Source organism: Macrotis lagotis, chromosome 2, assembly GCF_037893015.1.
Source record: "Macrotis lagotis isolate mMagLag1 chromosome 2, bilby.v1.9.chrom.fasta, whole genome shotgun sequence".
NCBI lineage: Eukaryota > Metazoa > Chordata > Mammalia > Peramelemorphia > Peramelidae > Macrotis > Macrotis lagotis.
Window position 1 is genome coordinate 35,583,050 of NC_133659.1, and position 17,774 is coordinate 35,600,823.

At 47.6% G+C, this 17,774-nt stretch overlaps 2 protein-coding genes across 3 annotated transcripts in view; one reads left to right on the forward strand and one right to left on the reverse strand.

Annotated features, from left to right (window-relative positions):
* RPAP2 (RNA polymerase II associated protein 2) overlaps positions 1 to 15,932 on the reverse strand; it is an 89,091-nt gene extending 73,159 nt beyond the window's left edge. Inside the window, exons 1-6 of one of the 2 annotated variants that reach the window (XM_074221678.1) lie at positions 15,768 to 15,932; positions 10,724 to 10,769; positions 7,738 to 7,852; positions 6,932 to 7,030; positions 6,664 to 6,729; positions 5,221 to 5,309 (exon numbers count right to left, since the gene is read on the reverse strand). In XM_074221678.1, the coding sequence (XP_074077779.1) occupies positions 5,221 to 5,309; positions 6,664 to 6,729; positions 6,932 to 7,030; positions 7,738 to 7,852; positions 10,724 to 10,769; positions 15,768 to 15,840 (488 nt within the window). In that variant the 5' untranslated portion in view covers positions 15,841 to 15,932. The other variant, XM_074221679.1, reaches the window with a different exon arrangement.
* A 632-nt stretch (positions 15,933 to 16,564) lies between these two features.
* Positions 16,565 to 17,774, forward strand: part of GLMN (glomulin, FKBP associated protein) — a 51,678-nt gene continuing 50,468 nt past the window's right edge. The window contains exon 1 of the mRNA XM_074221682.1: positions 16,565 to 16,661. The gene's annotated coding sequence lies outside the window, so the exon portion shown is untranslated. The remainder of the gene's footprint in view (positions 16,662 to 17,774) is intronic.

Consider the following 17,774-nt stretch of genomic DNA (forward strand, 5'->3'; position numbering starts at 1 on the left):
ATATTTGGTAATCTGAGTCTACTCTAGCATTAAAGTCACCCAAAATTATAAGCTTGTCCTCTTTTAGTATAATGATATATAAGAGTCTCCAGGTCTTCATAAAAATTTTTCTTTAACTTTATCAGTGTTCATCACGGAGGGAGCATAGGCACTGATGAGGGTGGCATGGTGTTTTCTTGGAGGTGGCAATCTCAATTGTCATGAGTATGTTGTTCACTCCTTCGGTAGGCATTCAAGAATGTTGACTAGATTAATTTTGATTGCAAAATCTACCCCAACTTAACGGCATTCCCCTTCACTGTGGTCACTGCAGAAAAACATGTATTCAGCTCCGACTTCAGTAAACTGGGTTCCATTTGCCAGCCTTGTTTCACTCAGGGATACTATTTGGATGTTATATCTACTGAATTCTCTTGCAACAAGAGCTGTTTGTCTTTCAGGACTATTGGATCTTGCATTGTCTATGAGTGTGCACACATTCCAAGCTCCAATGACGAGTGGAATCATCTTTGAAGAAGCTTCAGTAGATTTTTTTATGTTTTTACCGCACCATGGGATCCCTGCCTGCTGCAGTAATCAGGCCAGGATTAGGTAAGCAAACAATTTTTAGGACACCTTTTCTAGCCCCTTCCTCACAATCAGGGGATGAGCAGTGTGATCCTTAAAAGGGCTGCTCAGTCACCCAGGGGGCTGCCAAATCCCACTGCTTCTTTCAATAGGGAAACAACCCTATGGTCTGGGCTGTCTGTGTACAGGGTTGTGACTACAGCTTCAGTGTATCCACACCTGCTGCTTGTCATTGCCTTTTGTCACAAGACTTTGAGACAGGGATAGTAAAGTATTTGATTAGACTTAATTGTAAATTGGATTTAAGTGAGGTAGAGCTGCATGAAGTCATCAGTCTCACTCTCTCTTCCAAAGTCATCATAATCCAGCATAGCAAGACAGAGCCAAGACACCTGGTGATGGCTCTGGATGTAGTGGATGACCTTTCTTCAATGTCTAACCAAGCTCCAGGCCTTCCACAGCACCTGCCTAAGCTGCCTTCATGATCACTGGTACAAAGTGTTCTCTGCCCATTCCACCAGTGGAAGACTTCATGTGCTTGGTGTAGACACTCCCGACAACTCACCAATAAGTTTGAGATTCCCTTGGCAACCCTCAACTAGGTTTAGCCTGCCTGCTGAAATGGTTTACTGGAGTGTGGCTGCTGTGCATGCTACAGCTTGAGAATTAGGTGACTCAGATGGACATCAAAGGTGAAAAAGGACTTGGCAACCCTCACACCAGAGGTACTAGTCTTCCACTGTATAGCCAAAGGAGCAATCAGTGTTCATTAACCTCTTACTAACAGACACTATGACCAGTTCTAAGAGTCTAAAGACAAATCAGTATTTTTGTTTTCATAAGGCAGTGGGGTTAAGTGATTTGCCCAAGGTCACATGACTCATGTGACATATGTCTGAGGTCAAATCTGAACTCAGGTCCTCCGGACTCCAGGGCCAGTGCTATTTCCACTGAGCCACCTAGTAACCCTAAAGACAACTCTTCATCCTCAAAAACTTCTGTCATCCAGGGAGACAAGGACATGTAAACATAAGGTTTAAACCAGGAAATTGCTCAGGGGGAAGACCAGGGAACAGCCCTGAGAGGATCAGGAAAAGCAACAAAGACAACCCTTGAGCTGACTTTGGAAGGTCAAGCAAACAGGGCCAGGTGAGGCAGCCAGATAGAGGTTTGGGAAGCTCCCCAGCCATGGTAGTCCCGAGACCACTAAGACTTTGCTGTAAGGGAATGAATGGGATAGAAATGTTGTGGGGTAAGGAACAAAATGATTTGGTAGTTGAAACATCCAGTAGAAAGTTGGTGACTCAAGCATGGAGGTCTGAAGGGAGCTAAGGACAGGATAAAGATTTGAGTTTTTTGCACAGGTAGTCATCAAGCACTTCAGCTCTCTGGGCCTCCGATTCCTCATTGTAACTAGTCTGTAATTACTAACTAGACTGACCATGCCTCCATGAACCTCCTGTGCTGCATCGTCAACCATTTCCTGCCTGTTCTCTTCTCTCTACTTTGGGGATCTCATTGGTTCTCACTATTTCAATCATCACTCTTCCGCAGATGGTTCCCAAGTCCCATTGCTAACCTCCCACTGGACATCTCTCTACCAGATGGCCTGTAAATATATCCAATTCAACATGATCAAAATAGAATCCAATTTCTCATACCTTCAAACATCCTTAGTTTAACAGAGAATACTATTATCCTCCCTGATACCCTATATACCAACTGGGAGAAACAAAGTGTATAGACTGATGGACCTGACCTTGAAGTCAGTAAAGCCAAGTTCAAGTTTCATCAACTGAGTTACCAGGAACAAGACTATTCTTTTGCTCATTAAAGAGAGGCTAATAGACATCTGCCTCAAAGGTATATTGTGAAGCTCAAATGTATAAGAAACACTGAGACCTCTGAAGTGTTCAGTAAATATCAGTAATGATTATCCTTTAGTCTTTCAAATGCTTCAGCCTCTCCCTGCCCTGACATTAGTTTGGCTACTTTGCTGACCTCTCACATCTGGGGTCAGCTCTCCACTAGGCTGGCCTGCCCTAATTCTGTCCACCTCTTTACTGAACTCATGCTCAAGTTGCTCATCAGGCCTCCTCCTCCCAGTCTTTCTCCTTTTTTAACCCAACCTCCAAACAGCTGCCAAAGAATCTTCCTAAGTTGTAGAAGACTAGTCATTCATCTTTGAAAGACCACTGGAATCCAAGCAGCCAAAAAAAAGCCCGAACTGTTAAGATATAGTAAAAGAGACCAAGCTCCCACCCAGAAGGAGGGAGGACCAGGCCCTCTCTGCTCTGCCCTGTCACATCACCTGGAGACCTGGGCTCTGGGTTCAGTGTTACACCCTAGAAAGAACACTAGTAAGGCCAAGAGAAGGGTAATGGGGATAGACTGAATAAATGAGGAGGGTTTAACCTGGAGAAGAGAAGACTCAAGTGGGCCTAGATACCATTCTTAAAGGATTTAAAAGAACTGTTGTTTTGAAGAGGCAATAGCTTGTCTACCTGGTGACAGAAGACAAAACTAGGTGGAAATTGCAAAGACACTGAGTATATCTAATACCAAGTCTGTTCATGAAGCCAAGAAAAGCAAATTAAATCCAATAAAATCAATCATACAAGTCTAAGAGGTTTTAAGCCTCTGATTAATCCTGTCAGGTATATCCATTGTAAGGCAGGAACTATGGAGGTTTTCTCCCTCTATCACCTGGTGTCTGTATGTATACACACACACACACACACACACACACACACACACACACACACCTTTTTAGGGTATGGCTGAAAGGTCAGAAACACACACATAACTCTATCTGCATAATCCAAGTTTGCTTATCAGTTTCCCAAGTTCCTAGTCTGCTTCTCCACCCTCTTGTCTGCTCCATCTCTAGCCAAGTCAGGTCTGATCACTACACAGTATGGTTTGCCCCTAGTCTGGACAGTTAGAGGGGCAGAGAACTAAGCCGGTATCAGGCCAAATCTAAGATTTACATAGGTAGTTCCAACAAAAACAAGGTGTGATGGAGACAGTCAGGTGGCACAATAGATAAGAGTACCAACCCTGGAGTCAGGAGGACCTGAGTTCAAATCCAGCTTCAGATACTTTCTAATTATCTAGCTGTGTGACCTTGGGCAAGTCACTTAACCCCACTGCCTAGCAAAAGCCATGAGCAGTTGATTCTATGCCCAGATAAGGACTGAAAGTCAGGCCTAATTATATGACCATAATCTCCTAATACAGGTCTTTTCCAGTCAGGCTGGACCACTGTGATTAAGGGTTTGTCATGCAGGCTGCTTTTTGTCTGATGCCAAGGAAGACTCCCTAGCAATGGGAATGAGGGGTGGTTTGGAAGGCCACAGGATTCCTCACAGGCTGGGGAGGTGGGAAGTCTTCAAGTAAAGGTCAGGTGTCTGGCACCTGTCAGGGTTGGGTGGAACAACTTGGAAGGTGAGGTCCCTTCTGATTGAAATTCTCTAAAAATGGCATGACCTTTTTGCCCTGATCTGAAGGCTTCAGGGGCTCTCTTGGCCCCTAGGATAATATACACATTCTTTGGTAGAGCTTTAAGCCCTACCCACATGGCTTCCTCTCCCTCTCACCAGCCCCATTTAATATTATGCCATCTTTTATCCTCACTTATGTGCAGGCCAGGCTAGCTGCTCTCCCCGCAAGTCCCTTCAGTGACTTCTCTTTGACATTCAGCTCCTCTGTGAAGTTACCATCACCTCTGGGAAGGCTTCCCTCAGTTCCGCCACTGCTAGAACTTGCTCCCTCTCCCCAAATTATCTTTATTTACCTGGGCAGATGTGTAGGCCCAAGAAGAATAAGGCTCTGAGGGAACAAGGACTACATCATTCCTCTTCTCTAGAGGGAAGGGGAGAAACTGATCTGTGCTAGTATATTTGACAATTTTCCTCATTAAATTGTTTTTGTGGGGGTTTTTTGGTAGGTAATAGGGGGTTAACCAACTTGCCCAAAGTCACACAGATAATACCAGTCAAGTGTCTGAAAGCAAATTCAAACTCAGGTCCTCCTGATTCCAGTCAGTTCTCTATCCACTCTGCCAGCTAGCAGCCCCTTCCTCATTAAATTCTAAATTCTTAGGATAACAACTTATTCAATTACAGAACAAAAAGACCACATGGAAATTTCTGATATTTGAGACAGGGCTGAATAAAAATTAAATGCTTTCCTCAAAATTCCATAGCAAGGTTATAAAAGAGAACACGATTCTTACAACTTAAAGACAAGTCATCTAATCAAGGACAAAGCCCATCATATTAGCAGTGTTCAATCTAAACAAGCAGAGCCAGGAAACACACCAGAAAGTCTTCAAAGAGATAGTTTAAAACAAAATCTCAAATTAAAGCAATGAATTACAATTAGGAGTCGGCAGAAATAACAGCAGTAAACAAATGTGGTTTTAGGGGCAGGATATGCATGTTCCACACAGTACTGTCCAAAAGCTAGTATTTTACTCCTGACTGTAATATTTTTAATTAGAAATTAAACTTTCCAAGTGGTTAAGTAGAAGTGAGTTCTAATTATCCAATTAAAAAGTTTAAATGATTTTCCCGTGTTTCTTTGAGGTTAAAATATTTGTCACCTCTCCACTATTCCCCCTAAAGAATAAGAAATGCTTTTAAACTATACCTTTCTTCTTCTCGAACCCACAATGGACTTTTGGAAATCTGAGCTTCAAAGTATTTAGATGCTCGATAACAAAAATTGCTGCAGAAAAACTGAAAATATGAAAATTATTAAAAAATTATTTAAAAAATCTTTTAAAAATATGCTTCACTTTTCTTCCAAACAATCAATAAACCAACACTTATTAAACACATACTCGCTCTTGTCTTATAAGAAGATCAAAATGACATCACTATATTAGAGACAATTTATAGTGTGTCCAACTGTAGCTGATCAGACCACCATGAGCTTGGAATGCTCTACCATAGTTGGGCACAAATAGTCCATGTGAACTCAATCTCACATTTCCATTGGCTGCTTCAAGTCTGCTTTGCTCATAGAGCACTGCACCTTCTCTGATAGGGGCATGCCATGCTGGGGGTCCTGTGCCAGAGTCTGCCATGCTACACAATCACCCTTCAGGGTATCCCTGTATTGTCTCTTCTGACCCTCTGGGTGAGCTCTCCATAAAACAGTCTTTTTGGCAGATTAGGGCAATAAAGCCATTTCAATTTCATTAAGTACGAGCTTACAGTCCCATGAGGGAGACAACAAGCAAGACAATCGATACATAAGAGACTCTCTAGAAGATGAATGGGAAATCATTAACAGAAGGAAGGCCTGGAATGGAGAGGGGTAGGGGAAGGTTTCTTACAGAAAGTGGGCTGTTAGCTGAGACAAATGAAGACAGGTAAGCCAGTAGGAAAAGACCAAGATGGGGAACCTTCTACTCATGATAGAGTGTTTTATTTGTGAACCAACCAGGAATGCAATGTCATTGGATTAAAGAATATATGCTGGGAGGAAGGTATAAGGAGTCTGGGGGAAGGGACTAGGGTGGGGGTGGGGGGTAGGCTATGAAGGCTTTGAATACCAAACAGAAGATTTTATTATTTCCTCCTGGAGGCCACAGGAAGCCATTGGAGTTAATTTAGTAGAGAGTAACATAATTAGGCCTCCATTTTAGGAAAATCACTTTTGTGACTGAATGAAGAATGACTTGAGGTAGGCCAATTCATTAGCAAACTATTGCAACAGTCCAGGCATTTAAGAGAAGTTCAAATTTAAGGAAAGGGGCTGCCAATTAAAAACCCCTCCTTTTTTTTTTAAAAGCACTTCCTTGCTTTACTTATATATAATGTGAAATATTTATAAGTAACAGCAAAATGGATGACATTCATAATGCTTTTTTTCCAAACAGGAAAAAAACTTTAATGATTTGATCAAGAATTTTTAAAATTATAATTTTCAAGATAATAAGACTTTCTGTTTTCTGCTTCCCCCTTTCTCAAGTACAAGTGAAAGTGTTCACGTTCAAAATTCCAAATGTATACTCATACATGAAATGATCTCTAACACCACAAGTAGTTACTTGAAAGCTGATGAAAAATAGTCCCTATGTCTTACCTTTCTTTCAGTGATATCATAGACTTTATTTGTTTTGGTAGAAATCCTATATTTCTGTTTTGGCACCTAAAAACAGAATAGAGCTTTACTAAGGAGGCAAGATTAGGAATTCAAATAAGAAACATGAGTCTTTTATCACTAGTGAACCCCATCTACTCATAACATTGACTAAGGGAGAGTACTCACTTAACTGGCTTCCACTACTTGTTACTTTACAAAAACAAAGCCTTAAAGTAGTCAATACATCTATTAACCAACCATGACTTACGTTTCCTATCCTATTATGGCATAAAGGATAACCGCAGAGATGGATGATGAAGCGTTCTTCCACAACATCCTTGTAATGTGCAGATGTAATCTGTTTGCCCTACAGAGAAAAGGAGACTTAGAATCTTTACCAAGATAGGACTGAGAATCTACTCATGGGCTTTTTCACAATTTGCACAAATAGACCTCTAACTTTTCCCCACATCTTTCCCCATATGTCTGTCAAATTCTCTTTAAGACAATAGGCAGGGATAGGGGATGGGGGGGATAAAAAAAAATACACACCTCAATCGAGGGTCCTGTTATTCCAGCCATAAAAGCTTAATCCCAATCTGTTGAATGAAATATCTCTGAGGCAGTTATGAGTAATGAGAAAATATCAGGGAGATGAAGGAGTCTATTAAAATATATTGACTCCAAGTTAGCAGAAACATAATTAAGGGACTTAATTCCTTTTATGCAGGTGAAAATACTAATTTCCTATTTATACACTGGTTTCAATTTACAAAGTATCTTCCACTTAAGAGAAGAATTCTGGAGAAAGGATTTTCTTTTTGGTTTTGCAAGGCAGTGAGGTTAAGACTTGCCCAAAGTCACACAGGTAATTATTAAGTGTCTGAGATCAGTTTTGAACTCCAGGGCTGGTACACTATTCACTACACCACCTTAGGTGCCTCATACACACCAGGATTTTCATTTGCACTCCCTACAGAATAATGAATGGCCTGCCCAGATGTTCTGACTACTATTATGCCATAACAGTACAAACGTTTTGGACCACAAACTTCAAAATGTGTGAACACCTACAGATTCCACAAGGAATTCTTCTGTAATGTCTTCTTCCAAAAGTTGTTCAACAATATGCAAGGCTTTCCTCTCATATTCAATTTTTTTTTTGATAGCTGCCTCCAGTTCAGCTTTCCTATAGTGTTAAAAAATATTAAGACTGTTACATTTATAATCTTTATTACCAATTGTTTTCTCATTATTTAGGTCAGCAATAGAGCTCTCACTTCCCTATTTTGCCAACAAAGAACTTCATTTTGTCATAAAACCCATATCTTCCATGGGGAAAAAAGCAAATACACATAGATAGGACCATCTGTATTTAAAGACTGGGAGTACATAAAGGCAGTTTCAGCATACACCAAAAAAAAAAAAAAAAAAGAACCCAGTAAGAGTTAGAAAGTTTTCTGAGATGGATCACAGGGTTGAATCTGGCCTGTCCCCACTCTATGTATCAGAACATGAAGGCTTTTCAGCTCAAAGGGAGTCAGGTCTTAGGAAAATATCAGAAAGGTAAACTCTTTCTTGTCTGCAAAATAAACATCAATTTTGGCGAAGTTTCAAAAGCTGATGCAATTTGGAATTGGGGAAGGGGAGCATTAGGCAGTTGGAGGGTTCAGGAAAGGCATTCTGCAGAGGTCGGGGCCCAAGCTGAGCTTGAAAGGAAAGCAAGTCCTCCAAGGACTGGAAATGAGGACGATTTGCCTTCAAGGTCTTGAGCAGGAGACAGGTCATGGGACACATGGGGACCAGCTAGAATGGCACACAGAGACCCTTCCCTGGGGGTTGCTTACCTCCAATCACCTTCAACTCTTCCTCCTAAAAACATTCATTTACTGCCTCTCATCTTCTCTTCCCACAGATATAACAGACTTGTTGCACCCCAGCTTCCAGCTGAAACTGTTCTCTCCAACAATTTCTTAAATTCCTAAATTTCATGGTCTTTTCTCAGTTCAATTTCTTCTTGAACTCTTTGCATTATCTGACACAGTTGGCCATCCATAATCCCTGAAAAGTCTCTCCTTACTGGATTTTGGTTTCTCTCCTGATTATAGACAGAACATGACCTGGCAGCAGGAAGACCAAGTTCAAATCCAGCCTCAGACACTTACTAGTGGTGGGACCCTGGAAAAAGGCTCTGTCTGCCTCAACTTTCTCAAAAGTAAAACGAGAATAACAACAGCACCTATCTGGAGGGGTTATCAGGAGGCTCACGTTAGCTAATATTGGTCAGGTGCTCAGTTAGCATCACCCTGGTACCCAGACCATGCCATAAAACTGTGTACTCATTTCCCTTTCCCTTCCCCCTCCCACCTTCCTCCTCTACTCCTTCACTAGATCACCATTCATATCTTGCCCCCACAGTGGTGGCTGCCCTCCAATGTTCTGTCCCAGGCCCCATTTCCTTTCCTTCTTTTGCTTCTCTCTTCCCTTCCTTCTCTACACAATATACAAGCAGCCCTGGGTTCAATCATGGTCTCTGTATGGATGACCAGCACCTTCCTCAGCCTTAGTCCAGCATCACCTTCAATCCAATGTCCCTCAGGCAAATACCTACATCACTGTGCTTAGCTTCCTTCCCTCCCTTAGACCCAGTCCCCCTGGATCTTTGGCTCCCTCATTCCCCATATCCAATCAGCTGCCAAGCCATGAGGATTCTATCTCCCCTACTTATTTTACATCAGCCACCTTCTCTCCACTGGCACAAGCACTACCCTCAATGCCAAGGCAGCTTTTTTCGAAGGATTGCAAGTCTTGGGCTCCTGCTAGAACTCTTCCTGACACAGCTGCCAAAACCATCTTCTTAGACTCCCAAGTCTAACCGAGTCAGCCAAGACCTACTGGTGGCTCACTACCAGCTGGCCAAAATACACATTAGTCATTGTGGTGTCTGAAGTCCTAAGCAATTAGGATCTAGATTACATTTCAAGGCTTGTTTCCCATTTGTGTGTTTTATATCACACTGTGTTACAGTCAAATTAGCTTATCCTTCTCCAAACTTAGCATTCTAATTCCTGCTTCCAAGTCTTTGCCAAGACTGTCTCCCATGCCTGGGACACAATGATGCCATCTCTCTTACCTCTGACTCTTAAAAATCTCCGGCTTCTTTCAAAATTCAATTCTTGTCCCATTTCTCCTGTGTCCTCTCTCCTTAAATTCCAATGCACATGTTCATCTATAGGTTGTGTGTTTCCAATTCCACCAAGTAGAATGAAAACTCCTTGAGATCTGGAGGGTTTTTTTCTTTTTGCAAGGCAAATGGGGTTAAGTGGCTTGCCCAAGGCCACACAGCTAGGTCATTATTAAGTGTCTGAGACCGGATTTGAACCCAGGTACTCCTGACTCCAGGGCCGGTGCTCTATCCTCTGTGCCACCTAGCCGCCCCCTGGAGGGTTTTTCATTTCATCTTTGGATCCCCAGTGTCTTGCAAAGAATGAGTACTTAAATTGCTTTAACGAATCCTCGAGGAAGTGGCAGAAGCTGGGTGAAGTTCTAAGAGACTACCTTCATACACAGGCAGAGCAACAGCAACATGAAGGCTTCTCTCAAACACTACTTATTTCCTTTAAGAAACTCCCACCACAGGGAGGCTAGGTGGCACAGTGGATAGAGCACCGGCCCTGGAGTCAGGAGTACCTGGGTTCAAATCCGGTCTCAGACACTTAATAATGACCTAGCTGTGTGGCCTTGGGCAAGCCACTTAACCCCATTTGCCTTGCAAAAAAAAAAAAAAAACCTAAAAAAAAAAAGAAAAGAAACTCCCACCACAGGGGCAGTTAGGTGGTACAATGGATAGAGCACCGGCCCTGGAGTCAGGAGTACCTGGGTTCAAATCCGGCCTCAGACACTTAATAATGACCTAGCTGTGAGACCTTGGGCAAGTCACTTCACCCTTGCAAAAAAAAAAACCTCCCACCACAGTCACAACACATAATTCAAATACAATGGTAATACAAAATAATATAGGAAAAATAGACAAATCAAAAGACAAAACCAATTGCCATACCTTCTAGAAGCTTCTTCACTTTTCAAAGCACTTGCTTCTTTATAACCTGAGAAAAAAATAATATAAGGGTCGAATGGATGCCAATAGCCCCTTAGGCAGAGTCTTGACCAAATAAAGCAAATCCAACTTTTTTTCCTTCTTTTCCATGTGTAGGTATATATATATATATATGTATGTATATACCTATATCTATATATCCTTCAAGACATAATTTCATATTAAGATAAAGAACCAAAAGAAAAATTTACCAAAAGGAAAATAATGGGTAACATCATTCCTAGTTAAAGGGGCAGAAAGACTTTAACATAAAGGGAGGGAAAAGGCAAAGTTTTAAAAATATAATGGGTAACATCATTCCTAGTTAAAGGGGCAGAAAGGCTTTAACATAAAGGGAGGGAAAAGGCAAAGTTTTCAAAATAATAACCACTTTCCTAAAATAGGGATAACCTAAGGATAGTCCAAACAGTTCCCAAATACCAGTAATGTCAAACTAAAACAGAAACAGACACCACCTATCAAATACTGACTTAGAAAATCACAAATCAATTATCATCTATAGTTTTTATTTATTTTGTTAAACATTTCTCAAATACATTTTAATATAGATCAGGTTTCAAGATTGTTGCTAAAAAGTTTTGCTACATAATGTCAAGAGATGTGGAAAAAAGAGGACACTTCTTTCCAGTGGAACAGTAAAGAACAGAGGATTGTTTTGATTTGGTCTTTGTCTTTCTTTCCAACAGAGCCTGATGTATATAAAGTGGGCAATTAATAAACATGGTTGAATTTAAAGTAAGGATACCCCATGGAGTATTTACAGGAGTACAAGGCCAAGAAGATGAGAAAGCAAGAGAATGGGATGTGCACTATTAGAAAAAAGAGATCACAGAGGTATGGTCTATACTTGGATTCAAAAAACCCAACATACGGTGGCTAGAGAGCTGCCTGAAAAAAATCAAAAGGATTTAGGGACCTGAAGTTTCAATAGAATTTCTAATGTACAAGTTCACTGAATGAGAGATACAAAGATGAAGAGGACCTTCAGGAGGAAGCAAGGACCTTAGTTTCAGAAGCAAAATCTTCAAGATGGGCCATAGGAGGATCAGCTGAAGAAGCAGAGATAGCCTGGAGAAAAGAAGAACTTGGGGATCAATGACATCTGCTTCATACACAAAATGGGAGCAGCTAGGTGAGGAAGTGGATTGAGCACTGGCCTTGGAGTCAGGAGGATGGGAGTTCAAATAAAGATTCAGACATTTGCCATTTACTATCTGTGTGACCCTGGGCAAGTCACTTAAGCCCCACCTCACTCAAATCTCAATCAAGGGCTTGTCGCATCAACTCCTTGATGTCATGATCTTCAAAAATGAAGGACAAAGGGGCTGCTAGGTGGCCCAGTGGATAGAGCACTGGCCCTGGAGTCAGGAGGACATGAGTTCAAATTCAGCCTCAGACACTTAATAATTACCTAGTTGTGTGGCCTTGGGCAAGCCACTTAACCCCACTGCCTTGCAAAAACTAAAAAAAAAGAATGAAGGACAAAAATCATCAATATAGAAGAGGGTCTATCTTTGCTTGGTCATTGGAAAGGTAAGTGAGTATACACTTACAAAGTAAGAGAACACATATTACCATTGAAAACTGCAGAAAGGACTGTTTAGGCCTGATGGTCCGAGCACTCATCGATATTCTGAGGTGGAATGGGCTGCCTCAGGAGGTGTGTTCTTCCATGCTAGAGGTTTTCAAGCAAAGGAGAGAACGGATTCTGATCTTTCAGAGCTCCTTCTACTCCAGATATCTAGCTTTATTTTTCTGTTATTCAACAGGAACACCTCACACCTGTTTAGATCCTATTAGATCTGCTTTTTTACTCTCCAATCTGATTTCTTTGCCTAAAAATGCCTTTCTTTCCACCTAACGGACCATCTTCCTTTATAGTCTAATTAAAAACCTATATCCTCTATGAAGACTTTCTTAACCCACAGTTAGGAAGACCTGAGTTCAAAAAGGAATTCAGACATTCCATTGCGGTACATAAGGCCCTGGGCAATCGCTTAACTTATCTGCCTTACTTTCCTCATCTATAAAATGGGGATGATGTATTTCCTTCATTCTCAAAGAAGATCATGAGTACTGCCATGACAGGCAAGTGAACTGAATTTGAGTGCAAGATTCTGTGCTAAATCACCAGCCTTTCTCCTCCAGAGTCTTCTGACCAGATAGGAATCAGGACTGGAGATGGTCCTGGATGGAAGACAATTAGGGTTAAAGGAATTGTCCAAGATCACACAGCTGTGAAGTGTCTGAGGCCTGATTTTGGTGCTCTACCCGCCTCGCCACAATTGGCCTCCATTGTTGTGAGGATCATTAAAGCAGGCACAGAAGTTATCGTGACTGTTATTCAATGACCTCTTCCTTCTCTAACTCTTAGCCTTTCTGGACAAGTTGGAATATCCAGTCTCTAAAGACACTTTGAGCTCTCCAAATCTGGACCTAGAGGACCAAAGGCAATCTCTGTCTGCCCTCAGCTTGCCACTGCCTGTTCAAAGCCTTCCTCATCCCATTCCATGTGGTTAAGGTGATTCACACCTGGGTGTCAATGACTATGAGCTACATCAGGCCCCTAGACCAGGCAAAAAGGGCAGCTGGTTAACCCAAATCTTCAACATCTCAAAGAAAATAAAAAAGGAATAAAGGCCCTTGCCCATGTTTTCCTTCTTAGTCACAGGAATGGTTCAGTAGCTTCCCCTCCTCCTTTCAGCCATTCAGGTGGTCCTGACTCCAGGTGAAGAACTCTATCACCAGAGCCACCAGCTGCCCCTCTCCAAGGTCAACAGCTGATGTGAGCCTGCCCAACTCCCAGAGCAGGTCACAGACACACAGCACCCCCTCCCATCCCACCCCAGGTTTCAGAACTGAAAGGCTGCATGGAAATCAAATCACTTTTGAAGGAAACGGTCTTCTTGCATCCTCTCCCAAGACCTCCCCGCCTGGCCATGCCCTGCTAGGAAGTAATGGAAGTAGAGGTCCTAGGAGGGAAAAAGGGTACGAGCCTCTTTAAGGTCCCATCATCCTTGCTCTCCCATACAGGATGGTCCACCAACCCTCTTAGTCTCAGAGGCACCTCTCCACAGGCCCGGGGTGGGGGGGCAGACCTTGGCAAGCTGCGGAGCTGACTGGAGCCTCCATCTGTTAATGGAAAGGGGGTCCCCCCATCCTCCGAGGCAGAAGGGTACAGACCTGGCATCCCCCAAACCCCCTTCTCAAAGGGGTCAGGGTCACATAGACATCTTCTAGAAGGGAGATGGGTGGGAATGGGCTAGATTTCTTTTGAGAAGTGACAAAATCTCTCTAAAGTGGGGATGTCACTCGTAGCGAAAGAAAGACTTCTAAGAAGATAGAGGGGAGTCTTTTAAGGGGAAAAAGTGGTCTGATTATGCTGGGGAATGTCCATCCCTCTAAAGAGTATCTTGGGGGGAGGAGGAGGAGGAGAGACTCTCCATCCTCTAAGGTGGGAGGGAGGAGGCTGTGGCCTTTAGCTAACTCTAAGGGGTGGGGAGTCCTGTTTGGGGGCCCCCTCAGTTTCCTGTGAGGGCCCCCTGCACCGAGCTCTCTGGGAAGCTCTTCATGAGGAGGGGGAGGACCCCCACGCTGACAGCGGGTCTCGTTCTCCAATGAGGGTCTCCACTGTCTGAGAGGTTCCTCTAAGGATGGGGGTCCCCAATCCCTAAGGCAGCGCCCGTGCTATAAGGAGGGCCCCTACTTTCTAAGAAGGCCCATCCCTGGGGGGTCCTCTCTCAGGAGGGTGCTCATCCTCTTAGGGCTCCTCTCTTTAAGGGGTCCCCCAACCTCTAAGGAGGGTCCTCATCCTCTAGGGGTCCCCACCCTCTGGGGGCTCCTCCCTCTCGGGGTCCTCATCCTCTAAGGGGTCCCCACCCCCTGGGGGCTCCTCCCTCTCGGGGGCCTCGCCCTCTAGGAGTCCCCACCCCCTGGGGGCTCCTCCCTCTCGGGGTCCTCGTCCTCTAGGGGTCCCCACCCCCTGGGGGCTCCTCCCTCTGGGGTCCTCATCCTCTAGGGGTCCCCACGCCTGGGGGCTCCTCCCTCTCGGGGTCCTCATCCTCTAAGGGGTCCCCACCCTCTGGGGGCTCCTCCCTCTCGGGGGCCTCGCCCTCTCGGGGTCCCCACGCCTGGGGGCTCCTCCCTCTCGGGGTCCTCGTCCTCTAGGGGTCCCCACCCCCTGGGGGCTCCTCCCTCTCGGGGTCCTCGTCCTCTAAGGGGTCCCCACGCCTGGGGGCTCCTCCCTCTCGGGGTCCTCGCCCTCTCGGGGTCCCCACCCTGTGGGGGCTTCTCCCTCTCGGGGTCCTCGTCCTCTAGGGGTCCCCACCCCCTGGGGGCTCCTCCCTCTCGGGGGCCTCGCCCTCTCGGGGTCCCCACCCTGTGGGGGCTTCTCCCTCTCGGGGTCCTCGTCCTCTAGGGGTCCCCACCCCCTGGGGGCTCCTCCCTCTCGGGGTCCTCGTCCTCTAGGGGTCCCCACCCCCTGGGGGCTCCTCCCTCTCGGGGTCCTCATCCTCTAGGGGTCCCCACCCTGTGGGGGCTCCTCCCTCTCGGGGGCCTCATCCTCTAGGGGTCCCCACCCCCTGGGGGCTCCTCCCTCTCGGGGTCCTCGCCCTCTCGGGGTCCCCACGCCTGGGGGCTCCTCCCTCTCGGGGTCCTCATCCTCTAGGGGTCCCCACCCTGTGGGGGCTCCTCCCTCTCGGGGGCCTCATCCTCTAGGGGTCCCCACCCCCTGGGGGCTCCTCCCTCTCGGGGTCCTCGCCCTCTCGGGGTCCCCACGCCTGGGGGCTCCTCCCTCTCGGGGTCCTCATCCTCTAGGGGTCCCCACCCTGTGGGGGCTCCTCCCTCTCGGGGGCCTCATCCTCTAGGGGTCCCCACCCCCTGGGGGCTCCTCCCTCTCGGGGGCCTCGCCCTCTCGGGGTCCCCACCCTGTGGGGGCTTCTCCTTCAGAGGGTCCCCGAGGGAGGCCCCGTGCCCCCGGGGCACGTACCTGCGGCCCTGCGGGTGCCCCGGGCGCCCCGGTTCCGGCCGCCGCGGGCCCGAGCTCTCTGCGCGTCCTCCATGACGGCGCCAGCGGCTCCTCCTCCTCCCAGAGCCGCCCGGGAGCCGCCTCGGGGCGGGGCCTACGCGCAGCCGCCATCGCGGCTCCGCCCCCGGCTCCACCCCCTCCTCCCGGGCGTCCGGGGGCGGGGCCTCCATCCCAGGCTCCTCCCTGGAGTCGGGGCCCGGGAGAAGAGGCGAGGGGCGGGGCGGGGCTTTAGCTCCTCCACCAATGACTGTCCCACCGAAGGCTCCGCCCCCTCCCCGGGCCCCGGGACGTGACACGGGGCGGGATTAGACGCGGGCCTTAGCCCCTCCTCCCTGAAGCCAGGCCGCGGCTCCGCCCCCCCCTCCTCCTCCTCCTAGCCCAGCCTGGCTCACGCTGCGGAGATTGGGACAAAATGGGGGCGGGCTCCAGGGCAGCGCCTCTGCCATTGGCTGCTCCGCCTCGTCCTCTCATCGGGTGGGCGGGCTCCGGGGCAGCGCCTCCGCCATTGGCGGGCTCCGGGGCAGCGCCTCCGCCATTGGCTGCTGCGCCTCATCCTCGCGTCGGGTGGGCGGGTTTCGGGAGAGCGCCTCCGCCATTGGCTGCTGCGCCTCATCCTCGCGTCGGGTGGGCGGGCTCCGGAGCAGCGCCTCCGCCATTGGCTGCTGCGCCTCATCCTCTCATCGGGTGGGCGGGTCCGGGGCGGAGCCTTCGCCATTGGCTGCTGCGCCTCATCCTCGCATCGGGTGGGCGGGCTCCGGAGCAGCGCCTCCGCCATTGGCGGCATCGGGTGGGCGGGTCCGGGGCGGAGCCTCGGCCGGGTCCCAGGTGTGGAGGAGACGGAGAGAGTTGGGGCAGGTAGGCGGCGCCGGCGGCCGTGCGGGCGCCGGGGAGCGGGGCGGGCGAGGCCTTAGTCCCGGACCCAGGGGCGGCCCGGAGAGCCGAGGGGGGCGGCCCGGGGCCCGCGGCCGGGAGCCTTCGCAGCGGCCCTGCCCAGCCGCGGCGCCCGGGAGGAGGCCCCGCCCTCGGTTTCCCCCTGGGCGGGGGGCGGGGGTCGCCCTCGGGGGCCCGGCCCAGTCGGGGGGCAGCCCCCCAGCTCCCCGCTCCGTGGCTGAGGGCGTGGGGCGGAGCGCGGGGCCTGCCGGGCCGGAGGAAGGGGGTGGCGCGGGGAGCAGCCCGGGGTCAGCAGCCCCTGCGGGGCGGGACTAGTTGCATTTTTTAAATTTATTTTTGTCCGAAAGCGAGGTTTGTGAAGCCGCCCGAGCCCCGCGGCGCTGCCGGGTGAGGAGGTTGCCAGGGCGACTGCCGGGGCCGCCGCACGTGCTGACCCGTGACCCCGAAGGGGGAGGCGCGCGCCGAGCCGTGGCCCCCGGAGCATCGGGGCGTCCTGGAAGGGGAGAGCCCCCCGCCTCAGGCCCCCGAGCTGGCACCCAGAGAAAGCGCCCCCTCGGCCTGCAGACTTGGCACACACGCCCAGCTTCGTGCCAGAGAGGGCAGCGCTCCTGTGCCGCCGTAAGCGCAACGCCGGCTTTTCTGAGTTCTTAAAATGACCGGAGACTCCTCATAATCATACTTGATGCAAAAGTCTAAGTAGACCCACTCCGTAGTGTACAAATTAGACATCTCCAGCAGTTAGGGGCCAAAGTCTCCTGAAAATCCCGAGTAAACTGTATTGGGAAATGTTGAACAAAAGAAAAATGCGATACAATATAAACGTTAATTTGTGGTTTTCTAATAAGGCTGAGAAGAATCCATTTCTATTTGAGTTTGACGCCGCTGATGGAGAACATTGAGTCCTTCTCAATGTGGAATCAGATCCACCTCCACCTGCCACCTCAGCTTTGTGACGATGTTAATCACTTAACCTTCAGCAGCCTCAGTTTGCAGTCCTGTAAAATGGAAATAATAAACATGGGCCAAATTATCATGACAGTCAAATAATGTATATAAAATACTTTGTAAACCTTAAAG